Here is a 14532-nt window from a genome sequence, read left to right on the forward strand (position 1 = left end):
TCCAGGCAGACTTCACACACATACACACACGAAATATCTTCCATCGAGATGATATTTGTTGACTGCAGTCAACAAGTGAGAAAAACTGACGAGGTGTCCACTCCTCTTCTGCAAAGTGAAAGAAACTCGAAGTACAAAATCGTAAAGCGACCCGAGAGGTCTCTAATGTACACGGATATCCTGTCAAGGATTTCCAACAGGTCAACTGTCTTCAAGGGGACTGGCAACGTCGACTCTCTTCAGACCGTTCCCTCATGTTTTTTTCCTGGCAGAGAAAGGCATCGGACTTCTGATTGAGGGTCCTCCGTTAAAAGTAGCGGTCACTTTGAGACTACATCGTGTCCTCAGAGTAGTAGTCGCAAGCTGGCTGCTTAGAGGCATTGTCATTGTCTTTTTCCTGACAATGAACCTAAGCATGCGTGATTTTGGACCTCCAGAGCGCTCGAGGAAAAATCTTGTCTGCGATACGGCGGGCTTCTGGGGTAGGACTCAAGCTCGTGGATCGGGAGACGTATGAATCAACTCTCCTGACAAAGCATTCCCCATCCAATGCTGCTTGCTCCAACGTTGCTTAGAGTCATTGTCATTGTCTTTTTCCTGACAATGACCATAAGCAAGGCTTCTAGTGCGACCTTCGCAGGTCGTTTCCCCCTAGCGGATCCCACCCTGATCTGACTGCACGCGAACCCCGCAGCTCGGACACGCTGGAGACGACGAACAGAGCATGACAAACATTGAGCAGCTGTGGCATCCAGAGACTACCATCACTGTCGATGGGCTCTTGGTATCCTTCCCGCAATCGCTTGTAGACAGCTCTTCCTCTCTGGTTCTCCCCCACATTGAATCACCACTGCCAAGCTCCCTGTCTGCGCACCATTCCGATGCATCGGAGCAGAATCCGCTGGTTTTCTCGCACACATCGGGTGGACAACAGCTGACAGCTCCACTGTCCATGTCGATTTCGTCACTTTCATCTTCACGCGAAGAAGCAGTCTCTGTGTGCTCAATGGACGATTCTCCTCGAATGTGCGCTTCCCGCATGTGAGCTTGGACGGATTCGTCAGCTCGACGAATGAGCTCTCGAGGGTCGTGCTTCGTTCTCTTACAAGAACTCCAGTGGAAGTAGTAGAACTGTCCTGTCTGCTGGAACCGTAACTATGTTAAAAAAACCCAGCCAAAAAGGATAAACACACACAAGTATATAATAAGGACTAAACAAAAATGATTGTAAGGCGATCACAAATGCATCGATAGATTCGACTTTCCTGCAAATGGTACAGCGAAACTAAACTGGATGATAGAAAGAGGAAAGGAATGTCGCTAAGATACACGAAATTCACAATAAGAATTGAAGGAGAGAAGTTTTCACATGTCCAACCTTGAGGTCCAAAAACTGTTCCCAGTCCTCGGGCAAGGCAGGTTGTGTTTTCAGCGCCACTTCGAGACCAGAGGTGACTTTATTCAGAGAAGCGTCCAGAGTCTCGTGGGAGTTGGACGTAACGAGACCGCGTTTACGGGTCGAAGATTCAATCGCTTCCATGGAGTGCGACCGAAGAGCTTCTAACTGGAGCTGCACCACCTGCACAGCATCCTGAGGCCAAGCCAGACGAGCGAGCCTTGCAGGAGCTGGCGCAACTTGGACGGGAGTGCTCGGCGATGGCGGGCAACCCAACCCCGGCTTGGAGACATACGCCGGAAGCGATATTGTCAATGACGACGTATGAGTGCGGAGTTCGATTGTCGAGCAAGTGCGCGGGGCCACGCGCCCAGCTCTCCCCATCGCAAGCCTACCCTTGTATCTCTCGCAACCGGCTTAACCGATCAATCAATCAATTTTCTCTCTCGCACGCTCCCGTCGAGCGTCGGCTGAACTCCCCCAGCACTACTTCTTTCACTTCGTAGCACCGCTACTCATGTGCTAATATTCAAAGTGACAGAAAACTCCTCGCTCGGCAATGTTCGAGTGACGATTACACCTGTGGACGGATACTAGAGCGTGCGCTACCGAACGAAGCTCAGTTCACAATTTCAGGCTTTCGACGCGCACACACACACACAGCAATCGCCACCCCTGTCCCCCACCACCCTCTCACCAGCACCCACCTCCAAACTTCGCCCATACACCCACACAAATGCAGCAACGACCCAACTCCCTACCACAACCAGTAGCAGCAAACACCGGCTTCAATGCTTCCCCGCGCCACACATACACCACCATCCGCCGACGTCAACGACCATCACATCTTCTTCACCTTGCACACAGCGAATACTCAAATTCGACCAGGCCCAATTGGGAAGAGGACGCGACAGGGACGTCGATACAAGGGCGGCAATGGATCGGAGAGGGGCAGGAAGAGGGAGGGCAATGGGTGGAGAAGCAGAATGGGAAGTGCTGTAAGTGAGCTGCAGTCAAACACACAGCACAAACCGCGCAGAAACCGGAAGATTAAAGCTGAAAATGAGTGAGTGAGAGTGAGTGAATGAGAGAGAGTGAGAGTAAAAGTGGGGGACGATGACGGACACGAATGATGAGATGGTGACAGAAAGAAGGGGGGAGGGACTGTTAGCCGTAGAACCCCGAGTGCTACTACTACTACTACTCTCCAGATCGTCGTAGCAGCATCGAGTACCCGCATCCACAGTGTTATTATTCCATCCTCTCCCTACTGCCGAAATTAAATCAAATCAAAACAACGCAACGCAACTCCACCCCGCTGCTCCTGGTCTCCAGTGCATCATGAAACCAGCGGATCTCACAACTACTACGATTACAACAACAACAACAACAACAAACGATGCGTTGAATGGATGAATGAATGAGATGTGCACAATACGAGTGTGAGTCGTAAACCGTCTGTGGCAGGGGGGCAGCATTGATGCGCGTGGGGACAAAACTTGGTTAGAGTGGATCTCTCTCCCTCTTTTGTTTCTTCTTTGCCTTGGCTTTGCATTCTCTGGCCCTCTACATTCATCTGTTAGAGCTCCCACGAGTTTGTTTGTTGACAGGCGTCTCGTTTGGTCTTTGTCCATTTGCTCGTCATGGTCCCAGTAATCAGCTGTACATGCCATGTCAGAAGGGGGGGGGGAAACAACAACAACAACAACAACAATTTTGAATTGAATGGGGTCTGTGGGAAGGGTGGGGAAGAGTGAGAGAGTCTCTTCATCCCCATGTCCTGAGTTAGTTTTAATTCTGTCCCCCAGGCTTCATTACTTGGCAGATCCCTGCCACCGTGTGCTATTAATTTGTTTACTTAATTTAGTCATGTATACATATCTTTCAGCTGAGCATGGAAATCATTCATTTACTTCCCTCAACTACAGTACAAGGACACTACAGCCCATGACTGGGACGTGCCTTAAAAACCCCAATGACACACTTCTGAATGGTGCACTTGAGAGAAAGATGTAGAATTTAAGTCCATAAGGGCATCACTATGCTGCTGCTGCTCTTTGTTCAACAGTGGAACCATTCATGTAGTTTCATTCACTCACTCACTCACTCACTCATTTATTCATTCTACTAAAACAAACACACTAATACTCTCTCTACTATGGCTCTCCCATCTCTACCCCCCCCCCCCTCCCTAGACCTTCAATAAATTCCTTACATGAGGGCAGTCCTGGTTCTCATTGAAACTGAATAAGACCCCCCATGCTCAGTACACAGCCTTCTTCTACTTCCTTCCTTTTCTGAGATTCTTATTTATTTCTGCATGTTGTGGGTGGGGGTACATGTACTCTTCTATTGCCCTGCTCAAGTTTCACTGATTTCCCTGTCTCTTCTTTGCCCCTCCCCCACCCTCTTACCCACATGCCAATAGCTACCTCAAGAAGTAGGTATATCTGTTGCACCACCACTGTTTGTACACACACATATATATATATACACACACTCACACACACATACATACTCCATTATTGTTGTTGTTGTCTTTGTTGTTAGAGTGTGAGAGGCAGTGTGATTCAGGTAAACTCATGAGCTCACTCACTCAACTCTTTTCTTGCCCTGTACCTTTGGACCCTCCTTGGCTCATGATTTTGGGGGAGACAAAACCCTACCCAGCCCAACTGATCCAACTTCCCAGACAGGAGAGAAGGAGAAAAACAAAAACAAAAACAACACACACATACACTCACTCACTCAATCACTCTCCAAAGGGAATTGCCTCTCTTGGTGGGCCTGAAATAAATGTGAAGAAGCCTGCAAGGTAACATGTTTGATGGGAATGAGAGCACTGTCATTTCATGGTTTGCCATCCAAAACCCCACACAGTGAGTGATCATTTGTTGCACTCACTCATCTGCATGCGTCTCTAGTTGGCTTGCAGTGGTTGCCACAGCCACAGCTCTGCATTTCTAGGGTTTGTGGCCCCCCACTCACCCCACCCCCACCCCCCACCTAGAGTGCCATTATGTGCTCTCTCTCTCTCTCATTCTCTCATTGGGTGAAAAATCTTATTCTTGCAACTGTATGAGGAAGGAGAGGGAGAACAATATATATATATATATATATATATATATTTACATGTGTGTGTTGGGCACTTTCCTCCCTTACTAGTCTATGATATGATATGACATGATTGTAAATGAAGGGCAAAATTAATTAATTAATTAAATAGAAAAAAGTATTTTGCTATCATCACTGCCATCATCCACATCCCCCCTCCCCCATTCTCTATATCTGTCCCCTCTTTCTGCCATTTGGGTTCCATCATGGCTGATTGTGTGAACTCAAAGGTGGTTCCGTCACCACCATTATTATCCCACACAACCCTAAACCCAAAAAGAAGAAGGAGGAGGAGGAGAGAGTACAAGAAAGGAAGAAAAAAAATGTTCCTTATTTTGAAAGTCCTTGTTTCCTTCTTTGCTCTGGAGGGTATTTGGGATTTTGAATTTTATAACATAATTAGCAAATACAGAAATGAAAAAAGGTCTGTGTGCTTGTAAGAGAGAAGGCAAGGGGGCTACAACTTTCAGAGCTTGTGATGGGATAAAATCTATAAATCTTTTCAGGTTGATTTTATACTTAGAAGGTCATAAAAGAAGGGATGAAAAGAAAGAGAAAAAGAAAAAGAAAAAATGAGTTGGAATGTATTCTTTTTCTGCACAATACAAATACTGTTGTTTATTCAAATTTATGTTAGAGCTTTTACCTAAAGTTTGTTAAACACAAAGAAAATTAAGCAAGTGAAAGGAATTTTAGAAAATTTTATTAAAAAAGTATTTAGAATTAGTGGTTGAACTTACTTATATGAAATCTGAATTTAAATTTTATTATTTTAAGAATAGTGTAACAAGAGACTTATAAAATGATACAACTCAAGAATAATGCATATGGTTAAGTAGAGCTCTACAAGGTTAAATTTGTTGCTAAAAGTTTTATACAAAAAGTAAAGCATTAATCATAATTAGATTGTTCCTCTAATTATATACATATTTTTTTATATACTCTTTATAGAATTATTACAATTGAAGATGTAAATACTATCACATACATAAAAAAATAAAAGAATACAAACAAAACCAAAATTATATATAAATATATATATATATACATAAATATTTTTAAATTTACATTTTAAAGTTAAATTATCATTACTATGTAATTTCAAAAACTAAAACTTATATAAATCCAAAAAGCATAGTAGAAAAAAATAAGTGAGTATTTTATGTCACAAAATTTAAATACGATTTCTACAAAACTTAATATTTCTGTTGAATAGAATAATGAAAAGTTTTTTTTATTATAGTTTATAGACATGATTTAGTTCTAGATTAGAAAAAAATACATGTTTTTTTTAATACACATATGTATAATTATTTTGCTAAAACTTATGGAATATAACATTTGAAAGAGACACAATTTATTTTTTAGCTTGTACATCATCAGAGAATGTATGGAAATATGAACACTTAATAACTTCTAGCAATATATTTGAGATAGTAATTAATACATAGTTGAGTAGCCTACTAAATCATAATATGGCCAACCAAACCATCATATGGCAGTTTTAGCCATTGTGCCCAAATGTCAATTACAAATTAAATTGCTAGTATTTTCACCCTTTAAAATCCATGATGTTAGATCATAAACTTTTTATATACAAACTTAAAACAATACTTATTATATGCATTAGTTTTCTTAAATCTTTGGTGTTGGAAACTAAATTTGTTTTCATTTACATTACTTAAACTTATATCCTATTGCAATGCATTCTTCATGATTTTCATAAGTAATGTTTTTTAAATATATTTAAAAAATATTACAAACTGTAATACAATAAAAAATAATATTTTCATAATATAATTCTATTTTTTACACATTTTAAAAATATACATTAACCTTTAAAAAATTATAAAAAATATTATTATTTCTATTTACTTAACATTTTAAATAAAAACGATTATAATTAATAATAATATATTTTAATAATTCAATTAAAGTATAGTACTATGTTTATTTCTGAAATGATATTACATAGTAGAAAAAGACACATAAAAATTACCAGAAATTGACCATAAAATTGGAATTTTTGTCTTATTATCATCAATATAAAATATATATATATATATATATATATATTTTTAAAAATATTATTATGTTTATATTTTTTTAAATGTGGGTATTTTATTTGATACGAATTAAATTATTAAATTCATTGAATGGTTTACCATAAATAATAAACATGTTGTATAAATTTCATATATTTGAAATATTTTATTTTTTAGTATATTTTTTTGTCTATTCACCATTATCATATGTATATCTTTTACATTAAAAATTATTCAAAAAACATATCCAATAGAAAATTATTTGAAAATAAACCATTATCTCTAATAAATATTATAATAAAAAATAGCAAAGTAAAATCTATAGATAAATATAATATTATATATTTGTGAAAATTAATAAATTCTCTATTTGTCTATATATATTATTTTAATTTTAAAATTTCTATAAATACATGTGATTGCTACTCAAAATTCTTTAATTTTTAACATGGCACTATTATTTCTTTAAAAAATAATTGCATAGCATTGCAACTGTTGGTAAAATAATTCTACTGCCAAGCAAATACTACTCTACATGCTTCATATGCCAACATCTTAAATGCATTTACATCTCAAGGAATCACACCTATTGCTTGCATGGCAACTGCACTCCAATTTCTGTAATTTTTTCATTCACTTATAAAGCCATTTGAAGGCATCACCATTTAAGGTCGACTTTCCATTTAAATCAATTAAACCTCAATTACACCAAGGTTGTGATTGATTCTCAAATAACACCTTTCTTTCATTTAGTCTTGTTATATTACCTTTATTTATTTATTTATTTATTTATTTATGTTTTATGTTTTATTTTAGTCCTTAAAATCATTTAATGACATCCAAGAATATATATATTCCTCATAAAAAAATATTTAGGTGACATCCATGAAATCTCAAAGTATCTTGGTAGATTACTTGCAAATTTAGAAAACTACATAATAACTGTATATATTAATAAAAACACATTTATCTTTGCTTTGGGTTTGGCCTCCAAGATTTTATTTTCCATGTTTTTATATTTATTCAATACCAAAATTGTAAAGTTATGGTTTTTGCATTTACATATATAAATATATTTTTAGTTTTCAAAATGTATATGTGTATAACTTGTTCATATCATTGTTAAGTTTATTTTTTCATATGTTTGAGGTATTTAATTCCAGTTCTATTCTTTTGTCTATATAAGCTTATTTTCGAAGCTTAAACTACTCTGAAAAATCACTATTTTTTAATAATTAAAAGTTTCGGTATTCAATTCCTAGTTAATTTGAATTTGGAATAAATTTCAAGAAATTCCAAACCCGCACTGCATATTCAGAATTAAATCTTTTAGAACAAATTCCCTTTTAAAAAGATAGATTTTCAAAAATTCCCTTTGAAAACTTTAAAACAAGAGCCAACTTCCTTTCTCTAAAAGCCATCCATTCAAAGATTTCTATGACAGAGAAAAAAGTTCAACCAATTAGTAAATTTCAAGGACACACACCAAAAGGTTTTGTATATGAGTATGAATCAAAAAGATTGTTTTACTATTTTTTATTTTGAAAACCTCATAATATAATATAGACAATAATAATAATAATAATAAAGTTAAATGATATTTAAATTGTGTTTACAAAATTATTTAAATTTATTACTATTATATACATAAGTGAAGCCAAATCAAAAACTTGTTCTGAATTTTGGATATTTCCGTGGATAAATATAGACAAACATACATAGATAAAAAAACATGTACACATACATATTTGTGCATACATGTGGAGATTTAAATAGACTCAATTCCACAAAAAATATGTATGTGCATGTATATATGTGAAAATATACATGCATATATATATATATATATATATATATTATTGCTAATTCTATCACAATTTTTCCTAATGCAACTACAATTTCTGTTGTTTCCATTACAATTTTACTATCCACCATAGTTTTTTCTATTGTCACAAAAATCATATTTTTATTAAAATTTTAAAAAATCAAAATAAAAGTATATAAAAAACATATTTTAAATAAGATTTTTTGAAGAAATATATTGAATTGGTTGTAGGTTGTGGTGAGAATAGCAAAAAGTATGATGACATGGGATGGATGATACAGTATGTTGTCATTAGCAACACTCTATATGCATATATACATATAATTTAATAAATTATCAGCTCTAATTCTCAATACTTTTTTTATAGATGTCTTGAGAGGACTATTGTTACTATTTCAAGATTTTATAATGATTATTGTGAGAAAACTCAATCAACAAAAAGAATGAAAAGTATAAAACATCATTGCATTGTACAATTTCATTTCTCGTTTTTTATGAATTTATGAATTTAAATTTGTTTTATTTGTTTTATTTCTTTTTGTTACTTGATAAAATTTGATGGATTTTACATACTGTTTCATACAAGTATTAACAATACCACAATTACATGTTTATAAGAATTGATCCAAAAAATGATAACACAACATACATCCTTTTAAAATAACAAGTGTATTAAATGGTCTTAAATATGTAAAAGCATTTCGTTTTTCCAAATTGTCATTCAATACTTTTCACTTGAATGCATCCATATCTTGACACAAGGTTTAATGTTCTTGAAAATCCATCTCACAATTGCAATGTCTTATACAATAAAGTTTTACAATGAAGATGGTTACAATATTAGCATTTGAGATGCCATAAACATGAGAAATGAACAGAATATAATAAAATTTGAATGTGAAGGGTGATCATCATCCAAATCCAATGAATGTAGTGAAGGTGTAAAGTAAACACAAAAGTGGGTATAGGGACAACAAGGTCATCAACACAAATTACACATGAAACATGTCATGGTGCAATGAACAAGTCATGGCTCAACCCAAACAGGGATGGACATGGTTTGCCATTGGGTTGCCAGCTAAGCCAATACCATGAACAATTAATCTGGGATGCAGAATTGGCATGGCCAAAGGAGAGGGAGGCAAGTTTCACATTCATGGGTGGGGAGCATGACAAACAGTAGGGGATCTACACACATAGAGGGATAGGAATATTAGGACCAAGCAACCCACAAAGCAAGAAAGAAACAAGCCCTAGGCACCCCATCCCCGACTCACACTTCACCCACCAACGAACGAACGAACGAAGTCGTCATACCCCCCCCCCCCCGACGTCGTTCCTCACCGGGACCAGCTCGACGGCAAGCTCTGGAGTTGTCGCATGGACGAAGAAAACAGGACGCTATGGATGTCGTCGGGGACGACGAGAACGGCGGACGAAGCAAGGGATATCGTGGAAGGGGGGGAGGGGGGGGAGATGTACTTACGTAGGAATTCCAGTAACCCCACCTCCTCCCCAACGACGACGACCCACGCAGCGCAACGCAACGCAACGGCCATGGCCATGGGAGGACGAGGAGGAGGATGCGAGGACCATGACGACGACGACGCTGCGGCGGCGGAGGGGCTGCAGCAGCAGGGGGGCGGGGGCCCCCGCAACGCCGCGGAGGTCATTGCGCAGCAGCAGGACAATCATGCCTGTCACAGTAATGCAGGACAGTAATTCGCGCGCGCTGTGGAGAGTCCTGCTGCTGCGCAATGAGGGACAGTAACCCTCCACAGCGCGCGCGAATTTGTCCAGCATCATGCCCGGATGGTTCTCCGAGATTAGTCCCATGTGGCCAGGTGCGCACCTGCGTGCCTGTGTGCGTTTCCCACCTCTCTTCATTACTGGAATGCGGCAGTGCTGTTGCGTTTGTTTGTTGGTTTGTTTGTTTGTGTCATTTCCAAAAGCTTTTGGTGTCTGGTTGGTTGTGGTGGTTCTTCGTCTTTTTCGGTGGACTTGTGGTGTGATGAAGTGGAGTGTTTTTTGTTTTTTGTTTTTGATTTTGTGGAGAGTTGTATTGAGCGGAGGAGGAGATTGAGCTAGAGAGTTAGCCAGTGGTGACGGATTGTTGCGCTATAGTTGTGCGTGGGTGTTGTGGGCCTGTAATTGAGAGGGATTTTGCGCTTCCAGGTGAGTATTTATGGCGAATTTGGAATGTTACTGGTTTATGTTGGTTCCTATGGAATCTATAATCGCGTACGTGTCTGTTGTTCTTCATGCATCACTTGGTTGATGCCATGAGTTCGGAATTCGACTACGCTAGGATGACATTGTGGGGCTTTTTAGCTCCACTTTTCTGGACGCTTGAGTGAATTCTCTGTAATAATTAGGTTATTTGGAATTCAGGAAAATTAAAATTGCGATTTGATTGAGTTTCTTTGGCGTTCTTTTTTGTCATGAAGTAGCACAATGCTAATTGCACCCCGTAATTAAAGCGAAGCATAAATTTTACTTTTTCGCAATGTTCAAATTTTGTTAGTGAAGGCTTCGTATGTCTTTGCACGATAATCTGCTAGAGGATTCTCTGAATGTGAAGATCTCTTCACTTGGTCATCGAAGTGCTATATTCGACAACGATAGTGGGGAAGCTCGTTGCTTAGTTGTGATCTACACCGCAGTGACTGTTGAATTTCTGCATTTTTTGATGATTTAAAATTGATCAGATATATAAAATTTACCTCTGCAACTCTTACTGGCTTCAGTACGTTGAGCTGTCTAGACTAAAATTTATGTGGTGTGGCTACATTTCTTTATTATGGTGCCAACTAAATCTGTTGCTTGTGCGAGGCTTTGTAATTTTTACAAACTCTTTCGCTGAATTTTCACTCCACTGAATTCCTTCTGAACTTTTGAATACGCCAAATGACTGAACATTGTAGGGCTTTCGATCAAGCCAGTGCTCTTCTTTTTGGTTGGCTCGTTGAACCCTTGAACTCGAATTCTCGAAAATTGGTGGCTTGTTAACGAGTTCATGATACTTGTGAAGCTCACACCGTAAACACATTACACATCTTCTGTTCAACAGATAGTAAATAATGTGACCGTTGGTAGACTTGAATGTGTAACATCTAATGTAGGTTTTTCGTCTCTTTCTCTTGTGGTATAGGTGTAGCGCATTCTCTGAAGGTAGAGAAATTTTTATTTGAGGGCAAGTCCAACTATCGAGACGTTGTTGCTTTTGAGATAAGCCACAAAAATTAATGGAATGAACTATGCTACTTATGTCTCAGTAATGACCTTACATGCTCTTGCCTGTGACGGTAAGAAATCCGTACTTGCGATACGTATTCCGCTTAAACCCTTGGTAGAGGCTGTTGAAGGTCCTGCTTGTGAATGAGTACTTTGATTTGTGAAGCATTTGATCGAAAATAAGTGGATGGTATATATATATATATATATATATATATATATATATATAATGTGTCATTTACAGTTTTTACTGTGGATTCGAAAATTGAGATCGTATAATTTCTGAAATTTTCCACTGTTTCCTCAGTCAGCTACCTATGGAAGGGTTCTCGTTCTGGACGGCGTGATTCAGCTCACTCAGCGCTATGAGTGCGCTTACCAGGAGATGATTATCCATCTTCCTCTTTGTTCAATTCCGGACCCTAAGAAGGTGGTCTTCTACATTTTGATTTTGGTTGAAGTTGTCAAAACATTGTGTGTGACTTGTGGTAATCATTTAAGTCGTGTGGGAACTATGCGCTGATTATTGTATTGTTTTGAGCTTCAGTCTTTTGAACAGGTGTATACAATTTCAGTGACATGTTATGATGTCCTTGTTTTGAAAGCAGGTGCTAGTTGTTGGCGGAGGTGACGGAGGGGTGCTGGGGGAGATTGCTCGACACAAGTCTGTTGAACAGATCGACATTTGTGAGATCGACAAGTTAGTTGTCGATGTGAGTTGACTTCCCTTCTAATTTAATGGCTCTGTTAAGATCGTGGTTGCTTTGTCCTTGTATTATGTAGAAGTAAGAGTACGCTGAAGTTAGTTTCTGACGAAAGACTGTGCTTGGTAACCACAACCCTCCTACACACTGTACATACACACGCACACACAAAAGAAAAGAAGAGGAGAAGAGAAAAGGAACAAATCTGATATTGATTCACTCGCAGGTAGCCAAAGAATTTATTCCTGATGTTGCCATAGGATTCGAGGACCCTCGAGTGAACCTTCATATTGGAGATGGTACGATGAAGCTGCCGTTTCACTACATTAATCAACATCGACATTGATTTGTGAAGGCATTTTTTGGATTTCCATCAAACTTTATTTCGCTAGGTCATGTAAATGCAGCTCATGATTGTTTTGACGCGTGATGTTAGAGAAGATCTCGCTTGAATAATGTCCAGAGTACCTGGTGTTAAATGATTTGGAATCTACACTCGATGTATTACATGATAGTAGTCTCTGCATTCTAGGAGGTGTTGATTAAACGGCCTTGCGTTTGCAACAGAACATTTAATTTGCCTGATTTCAAGTTCCTCATGGTTCACAACTTCGCGAGGATAGGGTGATCATGTATTTTCTTGTGTCAGTGGAATTGAATGATGGCTAGGACAAAAACCTAATCTAATGGTGATTTTGTCTGCAGGAGTGTCATTTTTGAAGGCGGTTCCGGAGGGGACATATGACGCCATCATTGTTGATTCTTCTGATCCTGTTGGTGAGTTTGGCCCTACTTTGACCAAGTGATTGAAAATGTGCCTTCTTAGAGGGAAAAGTGATAAGTGTTGCCAAGTCATGCAATTTCAATTTTTGGGGACTTATTAGTCAGTTAATAGAGTTCAAAGAGTTACTCTTCTTCTATGGATATTCAGTATTTTTTTCAGTATGGTGGTATAGGTCGTGCTCAGGCATTGTTTGAAAGGCTATTTTACAAGACATTGGATTGAGCACTGCGACCAGGAGGTGTTATCTGCACACAGGCGGAAAGTCTTTGGCTGCATATGCGTATTATCAAAGATATTGTAGGAGCTTGTCGTCATTCCTCCAAGGGTTCTATTAACTATGCTTGGACTAGTGTTCCAACCTACCTAAGGTGAATTAATCACCGACCCTGGAGAGTTTTTTTGCGGCAGGAATGCAAGCTTTTGCTATATACATCTAACTGTCCCAAGTTCTACAATTCATCTGTCAGTACTTCCCTGCTCTTCATTTGCTACTTGTGTGGCGCATTTCATGTTGTGTGGATTTATGTGCAGTTGCTGTATGCCTCAACTAGTTGATCAGAGAAATGAGAATGTACTTCATGAAATCTACAGTGTGAAAATCACACATGTTCACTTCAGAGTCCTGAAAGTCTTGACGTGTTGTTCGGTGGTTGCCGATGGCAGATGCACGCGGCAGCATTTTTTTTGCCTCAATTTGCTAGGCAGGAATTGGAGCATTTGCTTACACCACCTCCATCTTAAACGAGACTCCAATGTTTTATGCTTCATCCAGTTCCTAGTGCTCCGTGATAGGGTAGAAGCACAGGTGAAGAAGACCTTGTATGAACGGCAGCGAGGTTATTTTTCAATAAATTTGCTTGCTGCATACTTCCATCTACATTGTGATGGGAAAGGAGAACGTTAAGATCTGTTCTCTCCAAATCTTTTGGTTCGGCTCAATGAAGGCCACTGGTTTATTAAAGCCAATTCTTGGCTATGAAGTCGGAGATTACGGGTGTGTTTTTTGGTTTCCTTGCATTTTGACCAATTTTGCACTCCTTTTTTATGGCGTTTGATGCGAGAGCATAAACACCTGATTGAACGCCTCATATTCTGTTTCCATATCAATACCGCTTCATCGAAAGATGCCTCCGAATCAGCGGCGTAATCCAACATTGTACTTTATTTAGACGCTCTAGCCATGATTATCACAAGTTTGTATGTACACTAAATATGATATTTATGGTCTGCACTGTTCTAATTGCACTTTTGCAATGGTCACCAACAGAAGTTGGAATTTACAATGAATTACTGCTAGGTCTACACTCGAAAATCACAGATAATTCCTCAGATGAGAAATTTAGAGAAAACCAAAAACTGCAGCGAGCATCAACTGTTGAAGCGTTATAATTTGGGACAGTCATACATTTTCTCGAGGAAAAAGAATTATA

At 38.5% G+C, this 14532-nt stretch overlaps 2 protein-coding genes across 15 annotated transcripts; one reads left to right on the forward strand and one right to left on the reverse strand.

Annotated features, from left to right (window-relative positions):
• Positions 1-34: 34 nt before the first annotated feature.
• Positions 35-2637, reverse strand: LOC112292081 (uncharacterized). Of its 2 annotated transcripts, none has more exons than XM_024540237.3 (2): positions 1379-2637; positions 35-1140 (listed from the first exon to the last, which is right to left on the reverse strand). In XM_024540237.3, the coding sequence occupies exons 1-2, from the start codon at positions 1778-1780 to the stop codon at positions 652-654; spliced, it is 891 nt and encodes a 296-aa protein (XP_024396005.1). In that variant the 5' UTR covers positions 1781-2637; the 3' UTR covers positions 35-651. The 2 variants fall into 2 exon arrangements, with proteins under 2 accessions (XP_024396005.1, XP_024395995.1); XM_024540227.3 differs by having other exon boundaries at positions 35-1143; positions 1379-2458.
• Positions 2638-9882: 7245 nt separating this feature from the next.
• Positions 9883-14082, forward strand: LOC112286687 (spermidine synthase). Of its 13 annotated transcripts, none has more exons than XR_016505186.1 (8): positions 9886-10224; positions 11532-11685; positions 11922-12044; positions 12223-12327; positions 12545-12617; positions 13024-13095; positions 13275-13470; positions 13766-14082. XR_016505186.1 is itself a non-coding variant. In XM_024528846.3 (7 exons), exons 1-6 carry the CDS (start codon positions 10138-10140, stop codon positions 13537-13539), a joined length of 489 nt encoding a protein of 162 aa, XP_024384614.1. In that variant the 5' UTR covers positions 9884-10137; the 3' UTR covers positions 13540-13564; positions 13766-14006. The 13 variants fall into 13 exon arrangements, 3 of the variants coding, with proteins under 3 accessions (XP_024384614.1, XP_090109879.1, XP_024384598.1); XR_016505179.1 differs by having other exon boundaries at positions 11926-12044; XR_016505181.1 differs by lacking the exon at positions 11532-11685 and having other exon boundaries at positions 9883-10244; positions 13262-13470.
• The last annotated feature ends 450 nt before the right edge of the window (positions 14083-14532 follow it).

Source organism: Physcomitrium patens, chromosome 1, assembly GCF_059467195.1.
Source record: "Physcomitrium patens ecotype Gransden chromosome 1, ASM5946719v1, whole genome shotgun sequence".
NCBI classification, from domain to species: Eukaryota; Viridiplantae; Streptophyta; class Bryopsida; order Funariales; family Funariaceae; genus Physcomitrium; species Physcomitrium patens.